This window comes from Macaca fascicularis, chromosome 6 (genome assembly GCF_037993035.2).
Source record: "Macaca fascicularis isolate 582-1 chromosome 6, T2T-MFA8v1.1".
NCBI lineage: Eukaryota > Metazoa > Chordata > Mammalia > Primates > Cercopithecidae > Macaca > Macaca fascicularis.
This window is the reverse complement of record NC_088380.1, coordinates 92,691,416-92,707,340: the sequence shown is the minus strand read 5'-3', so window position 1 is coordinate 92,707,340 and position 15,925 is coordinate 92,691,416. Positions and strand designations below refer to the sequence as shown.

Sequence of the window (15,925 nt, the reverse complement as noted above, 5' to 3'; positions counted from 1 at the left end):
TTATAGATTGAGTCTTTTTTCAATGATAGCTTTGGGGGAATTAAAAGGTGGAATATATATATATTATATTATATATAACTATATATACTATATATAATTTGGAATATATATTTTATATATACTCCAAAAGCCATCATGCTGCATAGCTATATTGCCAAGAAAGAGAATCCCATCCTATAAACAAGATTACCATTGCTTGAAATCTAAACTCAAGGCCTGTATATTTTAAGGCACATCAACTGGTTTAATATAGCCAATTGTTTTGTGTATTTTTTTCATTTCAAAGTCAGGAATCAAGGATGCTTTTCAGTCAAGATAATGTGCCTTGTTTCCAGACATATTGAGATAAAAATGAAACTCAGTAAATTTTGAATGCAGCCGATAAGGTACAACATACAACATGGTTGAAAATGTCTTCCTTGAAGAAGGCTGTCCATTGCTGTGTCTACCCATTTTAAAAAATATATATATTTTTTCAATAAGAAATGCTAGAAAGCAATAGGGCGGGGAATGGCGCACCTCTCAGGCAATCAGCACAAAAATTCTTTAGAAATCTTTGGAATCACTTCACTTATACACAGATTATCTCGAAAGCACTGGCCCTGAACTGTGTTTCTGCTAATTGAAGTTAATTAGACAATCAAACTTTGAGCCTTGAGCGATGGGCATTACAGCCCATCAAGGTATGTCAAGAAAGAAAGAAAAAAAATGTGTCTTTTCTTTTATGACCAAACCAGGAGGTTATACAGCTGGCATTGCATACATGACAGATGTGCATATTTGTAACCTTAAATAAACAGAAGCAGGGAGGTAACTGTTTATATTATCTAGCAAGAGACAGCAGCAGACACTCGCCAAAAAAGAAAGGGACAAGAGAGACAGATAGACATAATAAAATAACAACAAAAAAAAAAAAAAAAGAGAGAGAGAGGGAAAGGGAACCAATAAAACGACAAAACCTGAAATTTTCGCGAATTAAAAAAATGCAAATATACCTTTACATATGCATCAGTATTAAAAATAATACACGCTGGAACCAACAGGAGCGAGAGCAAGAAGCGGAGGAGGAGGTGGAGGAGAAGAAGGAGGAGGAGAGGTGGAGGAGGAGGAGGAGGAGGAGGAGGAGGAGGAGGAGGAGGAGGAGGAGAAGGAGGAGGAGGAGGAGGAGGAGGAGGAGGAGGAAAGAATGGAGGCGCCGCGGAGCCCTGATTATGCATGGGCTGGAGCTGCCTCCTCTAACCTGTTCTTCTCCGAGCCGGGCAGCCGGCGGTCCTCAGCCGCCCACAGAACAGGAGCCGAAACAACCGTTCTCGAAGGCTACAGCGTTTATTTTTCTCTTTTGGGGGGTTTTGGCGGTTGTTTCAGGGGCTCGCCAACTGGCCCCTTTAATTAAAAGCTTCAATAAAAGGCGATCGCGCCAGGAATGCACCCGCTCCTCTTCGCGCAGGATTTGCATATTTTTTTAATGCCCTAATTTCCTTGATGTATGTAAATGTAGCCGGACGTAGAGGGAGACAGGGAGCTGACGTCAATGGACGTGACCTCGCAGCTAAACCTTGAACGTGAAGCCGGGATGGGGGAAAACACGGAGCGGCAGCCGGCGGAACCCGAGAGCGCGGGCGGCGGCGGCAGTAGCCGAGCCGAGGCCGGAGGTGCTAAAGGGGCCAGTGCCGGCCCCGGGGGAGGACAAGCCGCCGCCTTCTTTCTGCACCGCGCGGCTTTCAGACTCGCCAGCCTTCCGGCCGCACACGCAGACTCTTGTCCTAAGCTGCCAGCCCCACCAAACACACGTTCTTTTGCTTCCCTCAGAAAAGCAACACTCCCCAAAACAACAAACCAAAACCAACAGATTAAGCAAATGTTTTAGACCAATGCTCGGGTAACTTATCAGAAAGAAGACTCTGACCACGGAACATATATATATTTTTGGCTTCTCTCCACAAGAAGAGGAGGGGGAGACCACAGACAACAGCAAATCACTCCTAAAACAAGATAACTACAATTGCTCCCTGTAGGGAGAGGTAAATCGCCCAGCCGACTGGTGAAGGCTTCTGGTTTCGGTACCTATTTACCTGTGCACTCATTACGCGCAGCGGCTTCATTAACAGCAGGGTGATGAGCGCGCGTTTTAAAGTGATGGGAGTGCCGTGGGGGGTGTGTGTGTGTGTTGGGAGGTGCTTGCGCTAGTGAGCACCGAGGTAGGCGCTCTGAGCAGAGAGAGATCAGTCTTTCCATAGCCACGTCTGGGACTTATCTGCGGAGCCATCTAGGCCAGCGCTCCTAGGTTGGGGTTCGAGTTCACCCCTTTAAAAAGAGAGTCCAGCAAAGGCTTCCCCTGAACAGCCAGGTGCTTCCCATCGCATTGTTTGCGGAAGGAGGCTTGAGGTGTAAGCCATTCCGTAGCCGCCGCCTTGCCGGATTTGGCCTGGTGTTTTGCACTTAGAACTCTGCGGCCTCAGCGCGGAGGTACTGCCTCCCTGAGACGCTGCCGAGGCCTTCTCATTCCCCTCCTTCCGCCCACGGCAGCCCTGCGCGCCGGCGTGTGCGTGCCCGCGCACGGGGCCGCTGGCACCTCCCTGTACACATCCGCCCCCTCCTCTGCTCGCCACCTTCTCTCGGGCAGCTAAGAAATGGTCCTGGGCTTCTTCTGGGCCGGAGGGCAGAGCTGCGAGCAGACAAGAAAGCGCCGGTGGCTGCGGTGGCGGCTCCTCCGCTCTGCCCTCGGCTGCCAAGTCTGCCGTTTCGTCGTTCCACCTCGCAGCCCCAGCTTTGTTTTCCTGACATGCTCGTGGCCATTGGGCCCCACGCCTGCGAGGGGAGTGTGTGCGTGTGCGCGGAGGGCGGGCGCGCGCGGCGGGTGGGGGCTCTCCCGCCAAGGACACGCATGGCTGTCTGTCCTCCGGCTGCACTTGGCGGGAAAGCTAGGGGCCGCCGGCGGGGCTGAGCGCCAGCGGCTCTCATTACCGCCTCCCTGCTCCCCCCGGGCCGCATTTACATACGGGCCACTCGTCTGAATTTTTACGGCACTCTTCCCCCCTCCCGTACCCAGTCGCACGCGCGCAGTCTCGGAACTACCACCCGGGCACGCAGATACCCGCGCCCACGATGCGGCCAGCCTCAGGCGCGCAAACAGGCCCACAGGGGCAGACGGCACTCTGCGGGACGGATTCCTGCACCGCCTCCCCGCAATCCCGTGCCCACACCCCTGGCAGCCTCCCTGCTTGTGTTGCAGGAAGCCCACCTTACCCTCGAAGCCCCCACCCTTCTCTGTCGTCTGCACACTTCCACCCCCACCCTCCCACATCTCTCCGTCTCTCCCTGGAAGACAGGCGCGCGCGCGCGCGCGCACACACACACACACGCACACACACACACACACACGCTTTTTCTTCCTCCTCAAATAGATAACCCCTATGGCGCGTCCCTGGTACCTTTAGAATAGCTCTAGAGTTTAGAGAATAAAAATCTTGAGAATGCATTTCTTGTCTTTAGCCAAACACATTTAACAACCACGATACAAACAGGGGAAGGAGTGAAGAAGGGGGACTTGAACCAAAAGACCTTTAAAAAAAAAAAAGTATGCGAGTCAAAAGGTCATTCTCCAAGTTTGTAAATAAAATTGCAAAGAGAGTCCTTAAGAAAGGAGAGGAAAGAAGGGGAAGAAGGTTAGGAAGACTCACAAGTTACATAAAACGGTTCTTTGGAAAAACGACAGGGCGATTCTTTATTAAAAAAAAAAAAGAAGAAGAATCTTAAGAAACCAAGAGAGGAAAAAAACTGGAGGAAAAAAGAAAAAGAGAAGAAAAGGATGTTTAAAAAACGCAAAAGAAGTTTCCAAAGAAATGTGTGCTTTGCATCCTACAATAGGAAAATGTAGCCATTGCCTGCCTTCAGACGAGACATTTCTAATTTGTTCCGTCTGTCAGGAGGGGACTGTGAGAGGTTTGGGTGCAAATTCATTATCTCTGGCAACGCAGAACGTAGTGTGGGGACTGAAAAAGACCGTGGCAATGGATGAACAATAGGGCTTCAGTTCATCAGTAACAAAAGCAGTGGGGAAATTGGTTGAGTTTCAGAGCACGTCCTCCTCGGCAGAGGGGGCTGGACTAGACCTTGGACAGCCCCCCCAAAAACTTGCCAAGCCTCGCACACACCACTTCACTCTCCACTCCGAGGCTCAGGGAGCAAGTGCCTGGCATGGGGGGGAAAAGTTGGCTTTTTTTTTTTCCTCCTTGGTCTTTTGCTCCCCTCTCCCTCTCCCCAGAAGGGAAGACCCATTTAAACTATTTTAGACGCAATCAACCAAGAATCACCATGTGGAATTGAGCGGCAGTTTTAAATGTGCTGAGCAGAGGAGAGGAATGATGAGAAAAACACATTTTTTTTTTTTTTTTTTTTTTTTTTTTGGAGACGCCGAAAGGAGCCTGTTTGTGTGCTGCGGCCGTGCTGTGACTCTGGATCTTGTCTTTCAGCCGGCGCCTCGGTTCCTGCCCAGCTGGATTTGGGGGGCAGCATTTCCTGGCGCAGGGAGATCAAGTGAGTATCGTGGCGGCCCTCAGGCTGCAGCTCGCCGGCGGCGTGAGGCCAGCAGTGCCTGCCGCGGCCCCGCGCCCGCACTCCTCACCTCGCCCGCTAGCCGGTGCCCGCAGAGCCCCGCTGCGGGCCGCTCCGAGGGCCAGTCCGGGGCTTTGCTTCAGCTAATTGATTGTGTGCCTCGGATGTTAAACCTGTTGATCTCGTGAGTTTTCTGAGCCAGTACTGTTAATTATCCAGCGGCTTGACCCCCAATCGCAGAGAGATGCCAGGAAATCTTCGCGTTGGAAAAGGGAATTTTTGTATGTAATTTTGTGATGGTGGTGGTGGTGGTGGGGGTTTCCCTTTTAAACCTAGAACAAAATGCACTTGTATTTTGCACCTCTGGGTTCGAATTCGCATTTTGAATAATTCGCCTCCCTTTAACCGCCCCCAAAGTTGCAATTACCTGGCAAGGAAGCGAGGGTCTGATTCGATTTTGGTGGAAAACTTAGTACAGTAGCTAACTAGATCTGGTGGCTTTCCACTTCCCTTTTCTCTTTGCCTTTTGAATTTTGGGAGGTGAGAGGCCGCTTTACAGGGTTATCCCAAGTTGAGATTCATCAAGATGCAACCATCGTGGTTAGTTATTGGTACTTGGAGCGGTTCAGCTTAAGACGCTTCTGGTATCCAAACGGAGCTGGGTCTTTGCGATTTGCTTAGAGTCTAGACCCGATTGTGGAAGGCAAGAACTCCTTTCTGTGGCCTGGAATTATCTGCAGGAACCCAGGGTGATGGGAACTCGGGCAATGTATTTGCATTAGTGTCTGCGGCGTTTTATCTTGCAAATGTACCCGCGGTGCTTGAATGAGGGACTGTCTTGAGAGGTCAGGAGAGCAGTGGAATTGATCAGAAGTTAGACCGGAGGCTCTGTCAAGTCACGGCCACGGCCAGGGGCCGCTTTGGAGCCGTGGCTGCCTTGGGCCCAGAACCGCAGAGTCGGATTCCGTTTTCTCCCTTTCTTGGTGTCCACCTCTGCCCACCACCCTCCTTTCTCCACCCTGGCACCGGTAATTAGGGCGCTGTCTCAGGAAGCGAGCTCCCACAGTCAGCGTAATTAAACCAGGGCAATACTTTTATTTTGCAAAACCAATAGCCCCACCCCTCCAGTCCAAAATAACAATAAGCATAAAAAATCATAAAAGAAAAGCAACCTATTTGGGGGAGTATTGAATTCCTGAATCTTGGATCGAGAGGGAATGGGGGAAGGGAATTTTTCAAAAATCCACCACTTTACAGCAATCAGGTTTTACATTATTCATTGATTTACTGAAGGAAAGAGCCAATCAGAAGCCAGAGATATGAATGCACATCTCACTGTGCTGTGGCCTTCCAGTAAACTATTTGCATCTTTCTAATGGAGTAGATATTTATCCAGGGATTCCCATTGTTCGAAAGGCCTGGAAATTCAGTTCCTTAAACATTTAGAAAATAAGGCTGTTCCAGACTTAAAATCCTTACATGGAAAGACTCTCTTCTTTTGTATGGCAGGTTACAAGGTTCAAGTCCCTAATGTTTTTTTAAGAGTCCCTCTTCCTTCCAAGCTAAAAATAAAAGAAAAGAAGAAAGAAAAATTAATTTCTTAAACCCCTCCAGATTCTGCATATTTTGCATTCACATTATCATGCATGTCTCCATTTAAATGCAAATTAGCATATTTAACCCTGTGGGTGCTGAGACCCAGGATACATTGTACTGGGGTTTTATGGAATCTCTTGGCATTTTAAGGAATCATGGTAATAGCAATATTTTAAATGAAGCAATAGCTACATGACTTTATTCATATATATAAAAACTGTGATCATTTGTTTTCTGGACTGTTTTTCAGATGAGACTGCAAAGAAGCATAAATGAATAGACAATCCAACCAACCAAAGGTAATTTTGAAATTTACATTTGATAAAATCCAAGTGATGTACAAAATAGAGTATTATTTACTGGGTGGCAGGCCTGCAGTGGGTTGCATATCTCCTAATTCATGCTCTAAGGTTCTGTATGTGCAGCCTTCTCCTCTGCAGGGAGCCTTTGTATATTATGTATCAAGCATAATACAAATATAACCTGTAACTGCCCATAAAAAAGAAATTTGAGATACAGAGTAAACAATAGTATACTTTTGTGAGAAAGTAAGCCAGTCAGGTACCTTGCCTGAACTATACAAATCACTGTAAATTAAATGGCTTTTATGTAGAAAATGGTAGTCTTGACTGTACTAGTGGACTGTGGTTTACATGCATTTGAATCATACAAACCAAATATTAAAAGGGGATCTCAGCGATAGGTCAATTCTTCATGTACTTTACAGTAATCTGAATAGGATTCAGAGGTGTTCCAAATATTGGTGACAAACCTAATGCATTTGAATTTATGAAATAGCGTAATTCTGATCCAAATAATGTGGAAAACCTAACTTTTCACTTTTAACTTAAACAGAGACTGTTTACTCCCAAGTAAACCAGAATGTTTCAATTCATGTTTCAGCCATCTGGAGACCTATAAAAAGATTAGAAAACAAGCATGACAATCACGTCCTAATCTACTGGCCATTAATGGGAATTTATTAGTGAATGAGCAGGCAAACCATTTAAATTCAGTATATCCTTCAGTATGCAGATTTCAAAATGGTATTCTGCTCAGCTTAATAGCTTTTTGAAAGCAAAAATATCTGATATAACATGTAGGTGTTAATAGTTGCTCTTAGTATGTGACAGATAGTGCTAGGAATCTTTAGGGCTACACAATTGTTTCAACTTGTGTCACATCCTGTATAATAATACAGTCTTTGAAATATGTATGGTAAACTATCATATAAACTTTGGCAATATTCAAAATAATCAGATGCTCTGTGTTAAACCTTCCTGTGTAGTTTTTATTTCTGCATATCCTGAGAGATGGTAGAGAGTAAAATATTTAATTGGCTATCTGGCTAATGAACAGACTGCCTATAATCCTAATGTTGGTTCATTTTACTTATTGGGGCTCCCATGATGAGTCTATGTCATATGTGCCAGGCATGGGGACCAGGCCTAGAGTCCAGTTGATATGACTATGTGGCATTGCCCTAGAATATGCTATTTTAAGACAGTATCTTCTATAGCTTTTAATTGTAGAAGCATATCAAATGTTCAGTGTCTTGGCTTTCATGATGGGTACTTTGGTTTTAAAAATGCATTTAGTTGCTAAGTGTGGAAATATAGCCCTGTTACTTTGCAAATTCACACAGATATGGGGGTGATAAACGTACACAGACAAATGCATGACATCTCTTTGCTTCCACCAACCCCCACCCAGGTATATATAAAGCAAAAGGATATTCTAAAAATATCTGTCATCTGACCACATGCTTGCTTTAAGTAATACATGCCAAATCACTAATGATTCTGCATCTGTGTCTTGGAAAGCAAGGCCACAATACTCTCACTCTTCCAAGGCGGCAAAGCTCATTACTGTTTGACATAATGTCTAAAGTGAAATGTGCCTCAGTGGTATGTTACATTTTTATTTAGTAGTTTATGTTGTGACCAGATAGTTCAAGAAGGAACAGTAACTTCATGGAGGTGTGTTTCTCTGAATTAGTTTTTGGTTTGCTTGTGCATTTTATGTATAACCCAATGCAGCCATTTCTGATTGTACCTCTTGTACCATAATTTGATAAGAAAAATAGATGAACAATTTCAAGAGCTTAGTCTTTTCTAAATAATCAGTACTGGAATGTTTACCAAAAAAGTAAATAAATAAAAAATATTGGGAAACGCTGGCATCTATGTTACTAAATCATGTCTTTAATTGGTGTAATATTGTAGTTTAAACTCTTAATTATAGGCTTTTCCTCACTATTCTGATTTTCTTGCTAGTCTTTTTTATAGGGTTTATATATATGTGCTCTGTATGTAATTCAGTAAGCGTGTTCACATTCATGTCTTAAATGAATAAGTCACTGAATTAATGAAAGTGTATGTTAATTCCAAAAGTGTTTTAGTTGTTGGGGAAAATAATCTATAGAAATGAGAGTATTGTGATAAACTAGTCATATGTGCAAAGAATATTAAGATTACTCTAATAGCATATATTTTAAAGAATAGCAATATGACCAAACATAACTTGAAATTTTGAAAAGCAGTTCATAAGGTTCACCCTTGGTAAATATGAATCTTATGTAGATTACCTTAGATGTTCTGTTGAGGGACATTTGAATATTACAACTACACGTATTATGTGTTAGACATAGGATTACTCATTACTAAGGAGAGAGAAGAAGAAAAAGACTCTTTGAAGTGATCATATTCACACTTTGAAAAGTTCTAAGAAAAGGAATGAGGCTAATTAATTAATAAAACAGCATTCCTCTCTAGATAGAAGAAAGGTGGGGGTGGAGAAGGGGAAGGTAGGGCAGAGTTATGCTCTTAACATCCAGGTGTTTTATATGTATTCTTAACGAGGTAACAATGCTTCTTTCATACTTTCAGAAGCAAGACTATTACATTTTCCTTTTGTATGAAAATTGATGTTTAAAACAATAGACAAAGGCTCAGGATTTTCATTACAGCAGAGTTGTGTACAGCATTAGAAACTAATGCTGCAATGTTTATCTGTGCTGCATTCTAACCCACACACCCTACATATGCAGTCATTTTTTAAAAACCAGGATGAAGTCCACTTGCTTAAGAGCATTCAGTTTGAACTTACAGAACAAAATACGCTGCCCTATCGCCATGGTACATAGATACAAAACATGACTGAGCTGTGAAGCCATTAAAAACACACCACCAGAGCAAATTGTCAATGTAATCACACATCGACTCACTGCGTAATACAGATCTGATTCCCAGCCCCAGAAAACGAGGCCCTGCTTTAAGCAATAGCAAAGTGCCTTCCATCTGTCTGCCTATGCAATCTGCCAGAAGAAAAATGCAGGCAAAGACGTTCCCCAGATCTGAAATGCTTTTATCTGTCCTTAGAGAGAGATTTCTTCCAGTCTTTGGATATTAGAACGATCTACACTAGCACGGAGGAGGTAAAAGGCCGCGGGTTGCTTTTCCAGGAGCAGTCGGTAGTGCTAGCGGAAGAGATGTTGATTGAGAAAATAGGGATTGTTGCAATGCTGCCGCTACTGCTGCTGTCGCTGCCGCTGCTCAGGCAGCAGGCGTGGGGCAGTTGGCTGATCACTGATGCATATCAATAACCATGTACTTGAGATTTCTCATGACATCATCATTACCTTGGTCTCCCGCGGTCTCGAACCTTTGACCTTGCCGGGCTGGTCCACAATTTGGCAGTGAAAGCCCCTCCAATGATGGCCCTTTTCTCCTTCTTTCAGACCGGGGGCAGCAGCAGGCCAGCAAGACGGCATCTTCTCCTTCCCAGCCTAGAAGCCCTGTGAAATCGAGGATCTTCCCCCTAAAACACATACACACAAGATATGTGCAATCAAGCTGCCACCGCTTGGTAAAAAGCTCATGGTGCCTAACCAAAAAGGATCAGGAGCAGATCCTTGAATCAGCTGTCACTTCTATAGAATGGGATGTTTTTTTTTTTCCTTCCTCCTTAACCTGCGCTGGAAATTGCCGTTGGCTTTATACATCTCTATAGAGAGAGGCTAAAGAGTCTTGCGTGAGAAAGAAGCAATTTACAATGCAAATAGAGGCCTGTGAAGGGACGGATGCTGCTGCTCACTCGTAACAGCTTGCTGCACCTTAATAGCTGGTTTTATTTTCTGATATTAATAGATGAATTGTTGGCTAACGCTGCCGGAGATTACTTGCTGAAAGGAAAAAAAAAGTTCGGAATAAACTCTGAAGGCAACAGATCTCGTTTGGATATTTTAGCGGCGCACACACACAAACAGAAACCAGGTCATATTTACATAAAAGGAGGAATCTTAAGCGCGGCAAGTATCCTGGACGACTACTCCTCGGTACTGCCAGAAAGGATCGGGACCTGGAGTCTGGCAAGAGGAAGACAGAGGCCTGTGTGGGAAGCGAGTTGTTATCTTTGGTTATCTAGCTGTATGAGTGTATTGGTCTTCATAAAGCTAGATAACCGAAAGTAAAAACTCCTTCAAGATCGCCGGGGAGCGTGTGAGAGTGAAAGACTACAACCGAGAGACAGTAAAAACCAGAAAGGTCAGGAATACTTATTGAATCTAACTTTGTTTTTGTTTTGTTTTTTCCCTGATGATTAAAGGTGGGATGAGAGGAAATTAAGTGACACACATATGCTAAAATATCAAGGTGCCAGATATATCTTGAGAGGGGTTGTTGCAGCTGCAAAGAAGTGTATAGTGCTAATGAGTAAAGATGCATGTGCAGTTTGTTCTATTTTAAGGCAAAAGTTTATATATCAGGGATTTTTTTCTTAGAAAGCTGTTGCAGAGATGTCTGGTACCTAGTTTAAAAATGATTCTATAACATGTAGACTTGGGCAGTTCCTTCCTGAGGCCCCTCCCCCTCAAAATTGGAAGATTGTGCTTGGAAATTACTTTACATGTATTTGGGCTGTCTGTCAATTTGTACGAAATTAGACTTTCAGAAAAGTTTATACCGGAAGGTTAGTAATTTATATATACTGAGGACTTAGAGCTAGCAGGAAAAATGAAGAAAAAAAAAAAAAAACAGCAAGGGCTGATTTTTATTCTTCTATTCAAAATACAAGGACAGATGCTTCTCTGTTCCAAGAGGGTTTCCTTGAGGAAGCTACTGAAGCAGAAAGACATGATGGAGACGAGATCGCCTCCCCTCTTGTCAAAGTGTTAAAAAAATGTTCTGTCTTACTCTGCGCCTAGCATTGGAAATGAAAGTGACATTTACGCCACAACCCACGTGTGCGCCTCCTCTCTTTTTGTTTAAGGATGATCAGGTCTATCCAGGAAACAGCTCTGGCATCCCAAACTGAAATAATTAGGACGTATATAGACCTGACAAAAATGGAAAGGGGGTGGGGAATCTGAGGGTCTGTCTTGCCTAATTGATTCCGCTAAACGGAATGCAGGAGATGTGAACGGCAGGACGCTCCGATTCCCACGCTCGGGGGCAAGTGATAAAGCGAGGCCGGGCAGCCTATGACAGACAGCCCTGTTGGGGGGTGGGGGTATGAAAAAAACATCAAGTGCACACACCATACTCATCTCCATCGCTTAAGAAAGTAAAGGCATTTCCCACCCACAGCCATCTGCAGCTCCCCAAATGGCAGCACCAACTGGTCTGTAGCTGCTGCATACTGTCTGCTTCTGTTAATTTTTTAACCACTGTTTAATCTGGCCATAATTAAGTTTGGCTTTCTTCGTTGTTTGAGATTTTCAGAATTCAAGGCAACCTATTAGAAAGCAATTCCAAGAAAGTCCCATGACTGCCTGCCCCTAATGTCAAAATCTCAGTCCATGAGATTATGGCCTTGTGACCACATTTTTACTTTTGTTTTGGGTGGGCTGTATTTTAAAATACATATCTCTATATAAACAGTCATTATAATTTCATGAGGCTTTTTACCTCTTAACATGATACATCTAGGAACTTGGTCTAATTGGGCTAGTAGATATACACCAGAAGTAAAACTATAAAATCATTAACCTGTAGAAAGTTGATTATAACAATATGATAAAAAGTTTATTTTGAAATTGTCTCAGCTAGATGGGTCGAAATAGCCATTTTAATGTAATCTAAAAATAATACTATGCCTAGCAGAAACTTTGGTGCTTTGGAGGTCCCCATTGCCGCCTTTTCATAAAAGTCCTTAAGTTTTCCATATGTCACCAAGCAAACATTTGTATAGGCATTTACACAGAAATGTAACCATTGCAATTAGAAAATATTCCAAATAGCCTGTTATCTTCCATGTGGCCTGGATTACTGACAATCCCAAATATACATTTTTTCTTTAAAAGTAGTACAATTTCCTTTGTAGCTTCAATTCCTTATATGACTTCAGACTGGAGAAGCCTGTTAAACCACTGTTAGTTTCAGTTAGAAAGTCTGAGAGACTTTATATACATAAATTCTCAATTTGGCTGCTGTACACGTGCCAAAGTTTTACTACTGTAGTGACCGTTGAGAAGACCCTTGTTTATTTACATTTGAAGCACTGTTTGTGCAAACAACCTTTCATTGTTAAGTGCCTGTATTCCTTTCATTTACTTCATGTCCAGGGGTGCTATTTACCTAGAACCATTGTCTACTACAATTAACATTTACATTACAAAGTGTGTGGTTTTCTTTTTCAAGGAGGTTCAATTAAGGCAATAAGATGTTTGCTGGAGAAACCTATTGTTTACTGAAAGCACTCAATGGAGTCAAATTACTGAAGCTTTTGCCTACATCTTGGTCTTTTATGTAAATATGTTAAATATAACATCTAAGGAAAATAAACAATATTATAATTATGTGTTTGCCATTGTCATATCAAACTTGCTTTGTATCATACTAATGTTACATAACTTATCGATCAATAAAAATACATTTCAATGTTATTATTTTCATTTTATTTTTTGCTGTTTCACTGCTCTTGGTGCAACATGTCCCAATTTTTCTTTTTTCTATTACACATCAAACTTCTGACATTTTGTTTTATTTGTGTGTGTTGAAGAGAGGTACTGTATCTGAGCATGAGTTTGAAGGGTATTGGAAATAATCTCTACATTGGCCTTATAATAAGGTGATATTTCTTTGAAATCTGAAATATTCCAAAGGCATGTACATTTAAGTCAAAAGAAGTGTAAATATCAGTTAAGTAGTTCTTTGAAAGCTAGTTTTAACATTGGCAGAAACCGGATCAAGTTTATTTAGCATACCACTGCATTGTAAAACAGTTGGAGTGAAGTTGCAGGTTGCGTGAGTATGCATGTTAACTAGTGGGAACCAAGCGCAGTCTTTGTGAAAGGGGAGCAGCAGATTGCTGTGCAAGGCCAATGTTAAAAAGGCAGCTGAATTTAACACCATCTGGAAGAAAAGATCCCTTCACGACTTTCTCACACCGTCAGACAAAACTAGTGTCTCTTGTTCCGAGCCCTTGTCTATGCAACCATACAATACTGAGTCATTATACTTTTGCTGAGAGAAAATTTGAGAACACAATATGGGTAACCAGTGAATGACCAAGTTTCATTGTGCCCGCTTAAGTCGATTGAAATCTACGTCTAGAGCTATGAATGGTAGTATTGTTTTCCTCACCAGGGCTGTACTAAATGTCAGCACAGTGTAAAGAAAAACTGTAAAGAAAAGTCTGCAAATAACTTACCAAATCTCAATTATAATATTTTCCCACACTAGAACTAATATCATTGCGAGGAGCTACATTGCAGAAAATACAAAAAGAAACGAAAAGTAATAGAGAGTTCATTTAGAAGTTATTTTATCCAGAGAAACATTTTAATTTTCTGATGGGAAATTCAGTTCAGGCTTCAGGCTGGGATGAGAGGTGGAATTCATTACTGGCAAGTTCAAATTACAAAAATACTGCTTGTGCAATTAAAATACAATAAAACAAACACCCAGTCCCACCTGAAGCTCTCTATTCTTAAATATAAATGGGCTGTACTTGGGTTTTATTACTTGAGTCCTGCATAGAATTGTTAGTGTGAATCTAGCTTAAATTTTGCTTTAAATTGTGGTACACTGCTCTTTCAGTTTGCCACTGTGATTGACATTGCAAAAGAACATCATTTCCAAAAATATTTAAGAATATTCTGGCACCTCCCTAGGTGGATTCTGGTGTCCCCAGGAATACACTTCCTTTTTATGTTATGCCCCTCCCCCTACTTTCTAACTTTTTTCCCCCTCATGATGTGTGTAAATCAGTTATCTTTTGGTTTAACATTCACAAAATCTATTTAACTGTAAACAGTTAGAAAAAGGAAACAAAACAGTTCAGAAAAAGCAAATGGAATTGGTTGTGTATGTTTTACTAGGATGTCTATTTTAAATGTAATTGACTTTGCAATTTTGTTATTGTGTCACCAAGTGTCTCATAGTTCTTAACATGTAAGTGCAAAACAATGAGTAATTGCTGTTTTGCTGAATAATACATCTGAGTTGCCAACGTCAAAGGTATTATTTTGCGTATTTCTAAACAGGAACGTTAACTGCAGGTTTTGACATCTAGAATCTTTTCATGAAATACTTAGAAATAGGGCGATAAAATGATACCTGTAAAAGTAAATATAAAGATAGAACCCATTTATTTTCTTTACCCTACTTTATTATACCAGAAAATTAACATGGAAAAGTCACTCACTAATCAAATAATAAAGGATATAGAATAAACACAGTCATACAAAACAACAACAAAAATGAAAATTGGATAAAGGTTAAAAAAAAAAAAAAGATACAGGAAGACTTCTTCAGTGTCCTTGCTGAATATGAATGGGTATATTCACTAGTATCAATCCCTTAATGAAGTTACCATTATGCATAATAATGAGACAAATGCATTATTTACATTCAAAATGGAATATTTTCCAAAGTGACTTTTCTTTAGGTCACCTTGATCGGTAAATTTTCCACCACGAGAGTTCTTTGTGTTTATTTTAAAAATTAAAACAATTTTCTTATTTGGAAAAATATAAAATTCTAATTTGATTTTGTGTAGCCTGATGAAAATTAAGAAATCATTTAAATTATAAGTAAGATATATAGATGAATACATATAAATATTTTGAGATATTTTAGCATTTTAGGAATTTTGACTTTTTAAAAATGGAGAGATGAAGCCAAAGGTTTTATTTTCCAATGTGGCTAGAAAATGAATGACAGTATGTAACTGTCTTTGTATCTAGTTTTTTCCCATGAATCTATACATCTGGAAATGTCACTGTGGTTTCAGAATATCGATACCCTTTCCTCCCTAATGTGCTACAGTTAAGTAAAACACACCATAATATGTTGCATTTAGTGGGAGCTGGGGGTGGCAGTGGTGAGATGGGCGACACAGGACAAGGTGTTCTTCAAGACTGAGAACTAATTAGAATCAGTTATTGAGTAAAAAGATATCTATAATGCTGGGTCGATTGTTTTAACATGACTACTTCGAGATAGTTAAACAGGTCCTACAGCAATGGGGCATGTAAGGCAGTTCCTCAATGTCTCTGGATTTTAATGGATGGCTTTGTTACCCTGTTTTTCTGCTCATCGGTTTCTTAGCACAACTTAAACAACCTAGTACAGAAATCAGCAGAACCCTCTATTCCTATTTGCTCAGAGAACCCATTTCACCCCTTCTGGGAACTGTTCGACTTATTTGTGGAATTAATTCTAAGGTGGTGAATGGAAATGGAAAGTATATAGTTGTGATTGATGTTAAGGAATATTTATCTGCCCTCAATCAGGGCTGCGAGAGTTAGTGCACTTCCTTAGAAAGGTGATGA

General features: G+C 41.7%; 2 protein-coding genes across 15 annotated transcripts in view; one reads left to right on the top strand and one right to left on the bottom strand.

Moving 5' to 3' along the window:
* Positions 1 to 10,090, bottom strand: part of LOC135971059 (uncharacterized) — a 115,810-nt gene extending 105,720 nt beyond the window's left edge. For 7 of the 8 annotated variants that reach the window (XR_012413846.1, XR_012413848.1, XR_012413847.1 and 4 more), the window contains exons 1-2: positions 9,791 to 10,090; positions 1,241 to 6,116 (exon numbers count right to left, since the gene is read on the bottom strand). Coding sequence is in view for 1 of the 8 variants with exons in the window: in XM_073993802.1 (XP_073849903.1) it covers positions 2,624 to 3,304 (681 nt within the window). In the remaining 7 variants the exon portion in view is untranslated. Of the gene's footprint in view, positions 1 to 501; positions 6,117 to 9,790 lie in introns of those variants that run through there. The other variant, XM_073993802.1, reaches the window with a different exon arrangement.
* LOC102133429 (uncharacterized) overlaps positions 1 to 15,925 on the top strand; it is a 188,532-nt gene that overhangs the window by 13,633 nt on the left and 158,974 nt on the right. For 3 of the 7 annotated variants that reach the window (XR_012413853.1, XR_012413852.1, XM_065545827.2), the window contains exons 2-4: positions 4,473 to 4,536; positions 6,401 to 6,449; positions 9,890 to 13,033. Coding sequence is in view for 4 of the 7 variants with exons in the window: in XM_065545827.2 (XP_065401899.1) it covers positions 4,473 to 4,536; positions 6,401 to 6,430 (94 nt within the window). In the remaining 3 variants the exon portion in view is untranslated. Of the gene's footprint in view, positions 1 to 4,410; positions 4,537 to 6,400; positions 6,450 to 9,889; positions 13,034 to 15,925 lie in introns of those variants that run through there. The other 4 variants (XR_010587126.1, XM_065545823.2, XM_065545828.2 and 1 more) reach the window with 3 other exon arrangements.